The 13,216-nt window shown below is 42.7% G+C and overlaps 1 protein-coding gene across 1 annotated transcript; it reads right to left on the bottom strand.

Annotated features, from left to right (window-relative positions):
- Positions 1 to 213: 213 nt before the first annotated feature.
- Positions 214 to 3,531, bottom strand: mix1 (Mix paired homeobox). The gene is given in 3 exon segments (NM_203517.1): positions 214 to 1,350; positions 1,811 to 2,076; positions 3,342 to 3,531. Coding segments are annotated over 3 exon segments (1,074 nt in total). The 5' UTR covers positions 3,472 to 3,531; the 3' UTR covers positions 214 to 672.
- Between the last annotated feature and the right edge of the window lie 9,685 nt (positions 3,532 to 13,216).

Raw genomic sequence — 13,216 nt, 5'->3', positions numbered from 1 at the left:
GTTTGTAATCAGACGTATAAAAGCCTTTTCATTTTAGGTGTTACTTGCCCTTTAAGGAATAATAACAGGGAGGGGCATCTACACCTACCCAGGCTGGATTAGTCAGAGTGTTATGGGGCTCACTTGCATATGTACCGCCCACACTCGCATCATAATAACAGCGCACTCACTCTGGCTCCTCCCAGTCACCCCCAATACACAGATCTCATTGTGTCAGAACAATCCCATTGTTTTTATTGCCCCACGGATACATAGATATATAGTGTATGGGCAGATACAGTTTATTTACATAGAAGGAACTATAACAGGAGTAAAAAAATAAATATCTTCTAATAAAAAAGGCAAAAATAAATATACATATTAATTCCTCTATCCCATTGCCCATGTTCTCTGTCCCCCAAACTGTGGTGCTGCCCCCTATTGTCAGAAGATAGCAGCCCAATGGTTAGATTTGGGGTAATGTGCTAGATACCCCTAGAATATCTATAGACTAACTGTCAACATTTTTATCCATCTGAGTCCATAACAAGAAGAAAAGAAGATCTGGAAGAAATATTGCAATGTCTGTAAGTGTCTTAGCCAATCAAAACTCTTCTTATACATTCCCACCCCAGAGTCCAAATCCAATATGTCTATGGCAGAACATTGCCAAACTCAGATACAGTAACTGCCTCAAAGGTGGAGGAGCACACAGACGTTCTCTTCCCAGTCGGAAGTTGGTTCTGGGGAGGTGTCGCTGACCCCGGAATCGGAGATAGGAGAGACGTGTCCGTAGGTTCCGCCCTGTGTTGTTGGCATGTTACATGGATCTTGGTTGGCAAACAGGCTCATGTGACTGTGGTGGCTTAAAGTGGTAGAACCGTGGACCACTGATTTGGTGTTCTTGTGGGTCTGGGTGCTGTACATTGGCTGGACTGGCATCTGCTCAGGTCTTCTGCTCAGGTCCAAGACCTTCTCCATCATATCTGTATATAGCGGCTGCTGGTTCCACAGAGGGTTATGGGGTTTCCCATTCTGATTGTAGATGTTGGATGATGTCTGGGGCAGATGGTAGGTACCGGGTGTTGCCTGGGACAAGAGGAACCTCTGCCGAGAGACATCACAAGATGAGTCTGGGTAGGGAAGGAACCCCTGGCTTTGGTGGAACTTATTCGCTTGGGAATCTTTCATAGGCTGAGCCTGTGCCCGGGCTGTTGCCATTGGGTGTGAGGAGCTGTTGGGGGCAGGGGCTGAAGGAAACATCGATCTGGTAGCCCCGAAGGTGCTGGAATAATGATGGCCGGCAAGAACGGGCTTGGTGGCCTTTGCACCTTGACGTCTGACCTTGGCTCTTCTGTTCTGGAACCAGACCTGTAGAACAATGAGATACATAACATTAGTTATTGATTTGGGGACCAATACAATGAAACACATATTACCCCAAGCTTTGACCCATTAACATACAGGAAGGGGGGCTCCTTCTATGTTCCGAGAATTATCCCTCTTCTTGTACTGGAGAGAGAATGGGACTAAACTATTACACCCCCCCTTGGTGACCGCATATAATATTTATATATAATACTAGTGCATCTGGGGCAAAGCCAACAAGGAAAGGGCTTCTTTATACCCGCCAGTGCTCCCTAATTGGACCGTCCTTTTGCCTGTACCAGTGGGTGCTTAAGAATGGGCGGGGTGTAAAGTGCCTAGGTTTTAATTGTACATGGAGAGAGGGGATACATTATTCAAAAATGACAGAAATAATGTTTTTTTTTGGGTTAAGTTGCCCTTTAACAGGTTCTGACAGTTAGCTAATAATTAATAGTGACCTTACCTGAATGCGGGACTCAGGGATGTAGATATGCCTCGCTAGCTCCTCCCGGTGGTGGATGTCTGGGTACATGTTGGTTTGGAAGAACTGCTCTAGGATATCCAACTGGGCCTGGGTGAAGAAGGTTCTTTTCCTGCGCTGAGATGCTGGGAGCAAAGAGGCATCGGGCACCGGGTTTCTTGGGTCGGTCTCTTTGGAGCCCATTGTGTCTTTGGTTCTGATGTTCTGTACCGGGCTCTGCTCACTCCTTGCTGGGCTCTTAGTCACTTCTGTAAATAAATAATAATAAACGTCATTAGAGTTACTGTTTCCTACATGAAGTACTCTAGAACTCACCATTGTTCCAGAATGATCCAGTAAGTAACTATATATATATACACAAATGTTCTGTGCGCTAGTAAGCTGTACCCCCATACTGTACTGTCTAAGGGAAACACTATGGCACCCCCTACCCATATGTATAAATACAAATATACAGAGAAGGAATGTTCTGGGCACACAATAAGCTGTACCCCCATACTGTACTGTCTAAGGGAAACACTATGGCACCCCCTACCCATATGTATAAATACAAATATACAGAGAAGGAATGTTCTGGGCACACAATAAGCTGTACCCCCATACTGTACTGTCTAAGGGAAACACTATGGCACCCCCTACCCATATGTATAAATACAAATATACAGAGAAGGAATGTTCTGGGCACACAATAAGCTGTACCCCCATACTGTACTGTCTAAGGGAAACACTATGGCACCCCCTACCCATATGTATAAATACAAATATACAGAGAAGGAATGTTCTGGGCACACAATAAGCTGTACCCCCATACTGTACTGTCTAAGGGAAACACTATGGCACCCCCTACTCATATGTATAAATACAAATATACAGAGAAGGAATGTTCTGGGCACACAATAAGCTGTACCCCCATACTGTACTGTCTAAGGGAAACACTATGGCACCCCCTACCCATATGTATAAATACAAATATACAGAGAAGGAATGTTCTGGGCACACAATAAGCTGTACCCCCATACTGTACTGTCTAAGGGAAACACTATGGCACCCCCTACCCATATGTATAAATACAAATATACAGAGAAGGAATGTTCTGGGCACACAATAAGCTGTACCCCCATACTGTACTGTCTAAGGGATACACTATGGCACCTCCTACCCATATGTATAAATACAAATATACAGAGAGGGAATGTTCTGGGCACACAATAAGCTGTACCCCCATACTGTACTGTCTAAGGGAAACACTATGGCACTTCCTACCCATATGTATAAATACAAATATACAGAGAAGGAATGTTCTGGGCACACAATAAGCTGTACCCCATACTGTACTGTCTAAGGGAAACACTATGGCAGCCCCTACCTACTGTATAACTACAGACTGGGCACACAATAAGCTATACCATCATATTGTACTGTCTAAAGAATTAGATAATAAATATTCTATGTATAAATATAAACTAAGAAGTCTAGCAGACACATTAGAGAATTCCATGCCAATGTCCCTTACCTCTCCTATTGGGCGGTTGCTGGAAGTCCTTCATGGCAAATGGCTGGACCTCTGTCTCATTGAAGCCCAATGGGCTGGGGGAGAAGCCAGAAGGGTAGAAGTCCTCCAGTTGTTGGCTGAATGAGTCCATCCTAGGGACTGGCTGCTTCCTGGGTTCCCAAGGCTTGTGGCTCCCAAAGTGACCGGTGCGGCTCAGTTGGCTGAATGACTCAATGAGCCCAGAGCCCCTTCTTATAGGAGCCAGCGCTGGGGCGGGCAATGGAGTGTGAACTTGTCTGGGATGAGCAGGCTCAGGCCTGGCCTTCAGGACTAGGGGGGGGGCAGGTAGACACTATTGTGCTGGATGTTATCTCATGAGGCCGCCAAGCCATGACTTCCTGGAGAGAGGGGCAGACTAGCCCAGGGAATACACATTCTGGGGCAGCTGATAAGGTGTAGTGAGGGCACACTCCATGGAACTCCTCATAGAAATGCACAACTTCACACCTTCCCTACACACCTTATTCCTTTGTGGCTTTGTGGCAACTCCATGTGCCCCATAGAGACAAGACAGGATATTTCATCTGTCTCTACTGTCTCCCTCGTGTTTTACCTCTACATTATTTCCCTTTGCTACACAAGAACCATAAATACTCTGTTTAATATCCTTAGATATCTGTGCTTAGTATATCATTTATCTATTTAAACTTGCCAGTTGTGTAATAATCACTGTACCCATTCCTTTGGGATAGGATATATAATAAGCAGTATAACTCCTATTATAACTTCTAATATTCTAATATCCTTATCATTTACCTTAGGGGGTACATTACCCCTTATAATACATGAGTGATACTCAGAGTTCCCTGTATAACTCAGCCTGCAGCCTTGTGCCTTTATATGGGCACAGAACCCCTCAGTGACTGCTAATATCCTTATCATTTACAGTAGGGGGTACATTATCCCTTATAATACATGAGTGATACTCAGAGTTCCCTGTATAACTCAGCCTGCAGCCTTGTGCCTTTATATGGGGGGCACAGAACCCCTCAGTGACTGCTAATATCCTTATCATTTACAGTAGGGGGTACATTACCCCTTATAATACATGAGTGATACTCGGAGTTCCCTGTATAACTCAGCCTGCAGCCTTGTGCCTTTATATGGGGGGCACAGAACCCCTCAGTGACTGCTAATATCCTTATCATTTACAGTAGGGGGTACAGTATCCCTTATAATACATGAGTGATACTCAGAGTTCCCTGTATAACTCAGCCTGCAGCCTTGTGCCTTTATATGGGCACAGAAGCCCTCAGTGACTGCTAATATCCTTATCATTTACAGTAGGGGGTACATTATCCCTTATAATACATGAGTGATACTCAGAGTTCCCTGTATAACTCAGCCTGCAGCCTTGTGCCTTTATATGGGGGGCACAGAACCCCTCAGTGACTGCTAATATCCTTATCATTTACAGTAGGGGGTACATTATCCAATATATAATTGTCCCATAAATAAGAGCTGATGTGAAAAATGGTTCCCTGGCTTTTATCTCCAATGGAAAAAACAGTGCCCCAGGGCCCAGATATTCAAGGATAATGATGTAGTGCTTACTTTGCCTTCATTTCCATACACTACTATGCAGCAGTGCCCCAAGTGGTAGGGTAAGCAGGATGCTTGGTTGGATTTACCTCCCACACATGGAGCTAAATGGTGTCTCCTGGGAACCAGATATGTAGGAAACGTAGCAAAATACCCTAAAAAACTACCAACCCTAGAACAAAGCCACTTTCACACTGTTTTGCCTTTATTTATTAATAGTCTGGGACCATGTTGGCCACTATTGTGGCCAGTTTCCCAATGTGACATAAATGACATAACTTGATCTGCAGCAGCAGCAGAGATGAGCCCTGGAGGGTCGGACACAGTGGGAAGGCTCACATAGACGGGATACACCTCCAAGTAATGGGGTCTCTGCTATATCTGTACCACTGTGCCCATAGGCTGGCACTCTAACCCAGGGCACAGCATTTCCCAAGCAGCTGGGGATCAGCCTTGTTACCAACCATACAATATACACTTTATATTATAATCCTCCCCTTTTGTACAGCACTGCAGAATATGTTGGCACTTTATAAATAAATGTTAATACAGGTATCGGACCCCTTATCCAGAAAGCTCCAAATTACGGAAAGCCCGTCTCCCATAGACTCCATTATAAGCAAATAATTCAGAATTTTAAAACTGATTTCCTTTTTCTATGTAGGAAAAAATCAGTACCTTGTAATTGATCCCAACTAAGATATAATTAATCCTTATTGGATGCAAAACAATCCTATTGGGTTTAATTAATATTTTATTGATTTTTTAGTAGACTTAAGGTATGGAGATCCAAATTAAGGAAAGACCCCTTATCTGGAATACCCTTGGTCCTGAGCATTCTGGATAATGGGTCCTATACCTGTAATAATAATAATAATAATATTGCAGTTGCACAATGTCCTGGCAGAATGTACAATAAATGGGAAGAATTGGCTTATTTTGCCCTATCCCAATGTTGGCAGCTTGGCCCTAATATGAAATTACTGGGTGTTAGAGAGCCAGGAGAGCCAGACAGTGCACAGACAGGCAGAGGCCTCTAACAGCCCACTATACAGCCCACTATACAGCCCATACACAAACCTGCAGCCTATTGTTCTATGTCTGACATTTATTCAGTGTTGCTACAGGTTCTGAGCCAATATCTATAATTAGTACTTTCCATTAGTGCAGCAAATACATGGGGATTGGCAAGGCATTCCCTGTAAAATATATGAGATGTCATCTATGTAGCTGCTGCCCAAAAAGCGTGATATAAATAAAATTATACATACAGTATATAGAGAAACAATATGAAAGCTAGCACCCATACACAGTATATATAAGCACTCACCCCAAATCCCCCCCTAACTGGCCTTCAGGCTGGGCCCCCTTAGCCCATAACAAGGTTACAGATATATAGAAACATTGGGGTAACAGTCACCCCGCTATAGTTCCAGGGGTACCCAGGGCACAAATAAGCACTCACCCCAAATCCCCCCCTAACTGGCCTTCAGGCTGGGCCCCCTTAGCCCATAACAAGGTTACAGATATATAGAAACATTGGGGTAACAGTCACCCCGCTATAGTTCCAGGGGTACCCAGGGCACAAATAAGCACTCACCCCAAATCCCCCCCTAACTGGCCTTCAGGCTGGGCCCCCTTAGCCCATAACAAGGTTACAGATATATAGAAACATTGGGGTAACAGTCACCCCGCTATAGTTCCAGGGGTACCCAGGGCACAAATAAGCACTCACCCCAAATCCCCCCCTAACTGGCCTTCAGGCTGGGCCCCCTTAGCCCATAACAAGGTTACAGATATATAGAAACATTGGGGTAACAGTCACCCTGCTATAGTTCCAGGGGTACCCAGGGCACAAATAAGCACTCACCCCAAATCCCCCCCTAACTGGCCTTCAGGCTGGGCCCCCTTAGCCCATAATAAGGTTACAGATATATAGAAACATTGGGGTAACAGTCACCCTGCTATAGTTCCAGGGGTACCCAGGGCACAAAAAAGCACTCACCCCAAATCCCCCCTAATTGGCCTTCAGGCTGGGCCCCCTTAGCCCATAACAAGGTTACAGATATATAGAAACATTGGGGTAACAGTCACCCTGCTATAGTTCCAGGGGTACCCAGGGCACAAATAAGCACTCACCCCAAATCCCCCCCTAACTGGCCTTCAGGCTGGGCCCCCTTAGCCCATAATAAGGTTACAGATATATAGAAACATTGGGGTAACAGTCACCCTGCTATAGTTCCAGGGGTACCCAGGGCACAAAAAAGCACTCACCCCAAATCCCCCCTAATTGGCCTTCAGGCTGGGCCCCCTTAGCCCATAACAAGGTTACAGATATATAGAAACATTGGGGTAACAGTCACCCCACTATAGTTCCAGGGGTGTATAAGGAATCCCTGTATATGAGCAGATGGGATTTACATTTCATAGGCTGAACACTCACACACGGGCATTTAAAGGAACAGTACATTATAACAGGATATTTATGTAGTTATTAATAAAACAATATAAGCAGAAGAAGTGTTTGATATCCAGAATAAAGGATCTGAGCCCCAAAAAAGACCCTCAGATAACTACAAGATACTTTCATTCCCACAGACAAGAATCCACTCTGTCTAATATACAGGAAATGTCTCCCACACAGGAAACTCTGCCCTGTCCCATATACACAGCTCCCTCACATATATATATATATACTGTATTCCCCCAAAGCCCTGCCTGTGTTATAAATGGCACTGATATCAACTGTCCCACGGGAATCACTGATAGCTAAAATGATCTACTACTACTTAAAATCATTATAAATTCCCTTGGTATTGCCTGCAGCCTTGTGCCTTTATATGGGGGGCACAGAACCCCTCAGTGACTGCTAATATCCTTATCATTTACAGTAGGGGGTACATTATCCCTTATAATACATGAGTGATACTCAGAGTTCCCTGTATAACTCAGCCTGCAGCCTTGTGCCTTTATATGGGCACAGAACCCCTCAGTGACTGCTAATATCCTTATCATTTACAGTAGGGGGTACATTATCCCTTATAATACATGAGTGATACTCAGAGTTCCCTGTATAACTCAGCCTGCAGCCTTGTGCCTTTATATGGGGGGCACAGAACCCCTCAGTGACTGCTAATATCCTTATCATTTACAGTAGGGGGTACATTATCCCTTATAATACATGAGTGATACTCAGAGTTCCCTGTATAACTCAGCCTGCAGCCTTGTGCCTTTATATGGGGGGCACAGAGCCCCTCAGTGACTGCTAATATCCTTATCATTTACAGTAGGGGGTACATTATCCCTTATAATACATGAGTGATACTCAGAGTTCCCTGTATAACTCAGCCTGCAGCCTTGTGCCTTTATATGGGGGGCACAGAGCCCCTCAGTGACTGCTAATATCCTTATCATTTACAGTAGGGGGTACAGTATCCCTTATAATACATGAGTGATACTCAGAGTTCCCTGTATAACTCAGCCTGCAGCCTTGTGCCTTTATATGGGGGGCACAGAACCCCTCAGTGACTGCTAATATCCTTATCATTTACAGTAGGGGGTACATTATCCCTTATAATACATGAGTGATACTCAGAGTTCCCTGTATAACTCAGCCTGCAGCCTTGTGCCTTTATATGGGGGGCACAGAACCCCTCAGTGACTGCTAATATCCTTATCATTTACAGTAGGGGGTACATTATCCCTTATAATACATGAGTGATACTCAGAGTTCCCTGTATAACTCAGCCTGCAGCCTTGTGCCTTTATATGGGGGGCACAGAGCCCCTCAGTGACTGCTAATATCCTTATCATTTACAGTAGGGGGTACAGTATCCCTTATAATACATGAGTGATACTCAGAGTTCCCTGTATAACTCAGCCTGCAGCCTTGTGCCTTTATATGGGGGGCACAGAACCCCTCAGTGACTGCTAATATCCTTATCATTTACAGTAGGGGGTACATTATCCCTTATAATACATGAGTGATACTCAGAGTTCCCTGTATAACTCAGCCTGCAGCCTTGTGCCTTTATATGGGGGGCACAGAGCCCCTCAGTGACTGCTAATATCCTTATCATTTACAGTAGGGGGTACATTATCCCTTATAATACATGAGTGATACTCACAGTTCCCTGTATAACTCAGCCTGCAGCCTTGTGCCTTTATATGGGGGGCACAGAACCCCTCAGTGACTGCTAATATCCTTATCATTTACAGTAGGGGGTACATTATCCCTTATAATACATGAGTGATACCCAGAGTTCCCTGTATAACTCAGCCTGCAGCCTTGTGCCTTTATATGGGCACAGAACCCCTCAGTGACTGCTAATATCCTTATCATTTACAGTAGGGGGTACATTATCCCTTATAATACATGAGTGATACTCAGAGTTCCCTGTATAACTCAGCCTGCAGCCTTGTGCCTTTATATGGGCACAGAACCCCTCAGTGACTGCTAATATCCTTATCATTTACAGTAGGGGGTACATTATCCCTTATAATACATGAGTGATACTCAGAGTTCCCTGTATAACTCAGCCTGCAGCCTTGTGCCTTTATATGGGGGCACAGAACCCCTCAGTGACTGCTAATATCCTTATCATTTACAGTAGGGGGTACATTATCCCTTATAATACATGAGTGATACCCAGAGTTCCCTGTATAACTCAGCCTGCAGCCTTGTGCCTTTATATGGGGGCACAGAACCCCTCAGTGACTGCTAATATCCTTATCATTTACAGTAGGGGGTACATTATCCCTTATAATACATGAGTGATACTTATGATAGTTATAGTTCCTTGTATAACTAATCTCCTTAGTATTTCAGGCAATATGTTATTTAGACATTGATATAATCCCACCATAACTGTCTGAACCTTCCAAACACTCAAAACAATCCCAATTTGCACGTGTATATTGGCTCCGCCCTGTTTGGCCTCAGACATGTGACTTTTGCAAATTTCACACCTTATTTGACACCTGATATAAGGGATTAACCCCCCCACCCAGTGTAACCCCCCCACCCAGTGTAACCCCCACGTGTCTCTTTATGTCACTGTCTGCTCAGGTGTCACATGGTCATTTTTATTCCAATGGTGCAAAATCATCACTTCTGTTACTATTCATAGTAACCAGGTAACCGGGTAAGTGGGTGTAGGGGGGCAATAAATATATATATATATACTGTATATATTGTTATATTCATCAATAAGTGCATCTGAATTATTATTATAAAAGGTCCTGCTGTATATATATATGATTAAAACACACTCTGTTGCTAAGTGAGATGAGGACTTAGTAACAAAGCCGAAAGTTGAATATATTTTATTAATCATTTCATTTATTTCATGGGGTTTTGTCCCGTGGGGGAAAAAACAGACTCTCTGGTCTGAGCCTGAGAGTCAGTTGACAACGTCTGCCATAAAGCAAGGCTGGACTGTAGTTGTTTGCAAAAAGTGAAATAGAAAGAATCCCTTGAACAGAAGATAATGGATTTGTCAGGGGAAGTATAAAATAATAATATTTTGAGAATTAATATATATATATAGCACGGGTGCAGAAGGGGGGTGGATTGTGGGCCTGTGGATATATATATATAAATGTTTATATCGGTGTATTGGCTACAGATAAAGGTACAATGTGGACTTTGCATGTAAGTTAAAGGGAAAGCAAACACAAAAATATACATTTATTGCAAGTTTTTATTGCTAATTGCTGTCTGTACGCTGGTTCTGACTCTTGAAACAATGTAGCAGAAGTTGATTCTCCTCCCAATCTGTCAATCAGCCGGCTTCTGCTACATTGTTTCAAGAGTCACAACCGCCACAGCAGAGAAAGGGCCGACCAGACGCTGCTCTCCATACAATTACATTTACACAGAAGGTTAAAGCCCCAGAAGGTCTGTGCTGTAACCACGGAACTTGTCGTTGGTGAAGGTAAAATGGGGAATAATCCATGACTATATTTGCAAATGCCGGTGCCATGTTGGTGCGAGAAAGTGTCTTGCCAAACCCCTTCTGCACAGAATGATAGTATGACATGAGATTGTTAGTATGAAATCATATAGTATGACATCAGATAGTATGACATCATATATTATGACATTAGATAGTTAGTATGACATCATATAGTATGACATCAGATAGCTAGTATGATATCAGATTAGTATGACAGCAGATAGTATGACATTAGATAATATGACATCAGATTGATAGTATGACATCAGCTAGCATGACATCAGTGGCTAGTGTGACATCAGATAGCATGACATCAGATAGCTGGTATGATATCAGATTAGTATAACAGCAGATAGTATGACATTAGATAGTATGACATCAGATTGATAGTATGACATCAGATAGCATGACATCAGATAGCTGGTATGATATCAGATTAGTATGACAGCAGATAGTATGACATTAGATAGTATGACATCAGATAATATGACATCAGATTGATAGTATGACATCAGATAGTATGACATCAGATTGATAGTATGACATCAGATTGTTAGTATGACATCAGATAGTATGACATCAGTGGCTAGTATGACATCAGATAGCTAGTATGATATCAGATTAGTATGACAGCAGATAGTATGACATTAGATAGTATGACATCAGATTGATAGTATGACATCAGATAGCCAGTATGACATCAGATTAGTATGACAGCAGATAGTATGACATCAGTTTGTTAGTATGACATCAGATAGTATGACATCAGGTAGTATGACATCAGGTAGTATGACATCAGATTGTTAGTATGACATCAGGTAGTATGACATCAGATTGTTAGTATGACATCAGATAGTATGACATCAGATTGTTAGTATGACATCAGATAGTATGACATCAGATAGTATGACATCAGATTGTTAGTATGACATCAGATTGTTAGTATGACATCAGATAGTATGACATCAGATAGTATGACATCAGATTTATAGTATTGCATCAGATAGTATGACATCAGATTGTTAGTATGACATCAGATTGTTAGTATGACATCAGATTGTTAGTATGACATCAGATAGTATGACATCAGATTGTTAGTATGACATCAGATTGATAGTATGACATCAGATAGTATGACATCAGATTGTTAGTATGACATCAGATTGATAGTATGACATCAGATAGTATGACATCAGATTGTTAGTATGACATCAGATTGATAGTATGACATCAGATAGTATGACATCAGATTGTTAGTATGACATCAGATTGATAGTATGACATCAGATAGTATGACATCAGATTGATAGTATGACATCAGATAGTATGACATCAGATTGATAGTATGACATCAGATAGTATGACATCAGATTGTTAGTATGACATCAGATTGATAGTATGACATCAGATAGTATGACATCAGATTGATAGTATGACATCAGATAGTATGACATCAGATTGTTAGTATGACATCAGTAAATCTGGACACATCTTGTATTTTGCAGCAGAATTTTTTCACCTGACTGAACATTCATATAAAATCATTAAGCATCAGCCATCAGTACATGGTGCACCACGGGGTTAAAATAAGATGGTTGGGGTTTTTCAACTCTAGTATTTTGGACGCTTTTAAAAATATTCCCTATGGAGTAGAATGGGCAAACTCTGAATTGTCCTGGGTACAGAAAGGGACCCCACAAAGGAAAACATGCTGTGTCCCAGAAACTGGAAATACCCCCCCCTGATGTACACCCCCTGCCCCAGCAAAGAGGGGGGGTAACCTCTCCAGTGCCAGGGGGGGCGGGCCTACATCGGGGGCCTCTAAAGGCCGGGGACCAATGAGTTTTTAACCAGTGTCCAACTGGCCCCATCTGGCCCTTATATAAAGGAAGGGATCACTCGCCATTGGCTGCTGCCGGCAAAGGGTGAAGGCACACGGAGCTACTAGTTGCAGCTACTAACTGCTCATTACCTCAAGGAACACTGAAACCCTTAGAATTGTCCTGATTAAACCAATAGGCCCCCAGAATGTTCAGCACGAGGCCTTTTCATTGCAACAAGGGGGGCATTTACCTCTTTGTCTTGTTTTGTGCTATTTGTCCTTTACATTTCTAAAATGTTGTTTATGACCATAAAAATCAGCCTGAATTTATAAAGGAAATTTTAGGAAAATTCAGTGAACAGAAAAATCATTTCATTTGCAAAATGTGCCCAAAATATTCGTTTTCTGAACACAAATTCTATGCAAACTCTTTGTTTGGGGGGGGGCGGGGTTGTGACCGTGAATTATATTTTGTGGTTTAGGTATAGGATCCCTTTACCAGAAACCCATTATCC

The sequence above is a fragment of the Xenopus tropicalis genome, chromosome 5 (genome assembly GCF_000004195.4).
Source record: "Xenopus tropicalis strain Nigerian chromosome 5, UCB_Xtro_10.0, whole genome shotgun sequence".
NCBI classification, from domain to species: Eukaryota; Metazoa; Chordata; class Amphibia; order Anura; family Pipidae; genus Xenopus; species Xenopus tropicalis.
This window is presented reverse-complemented; position numbering and strand designations above follow the sequence as displayed.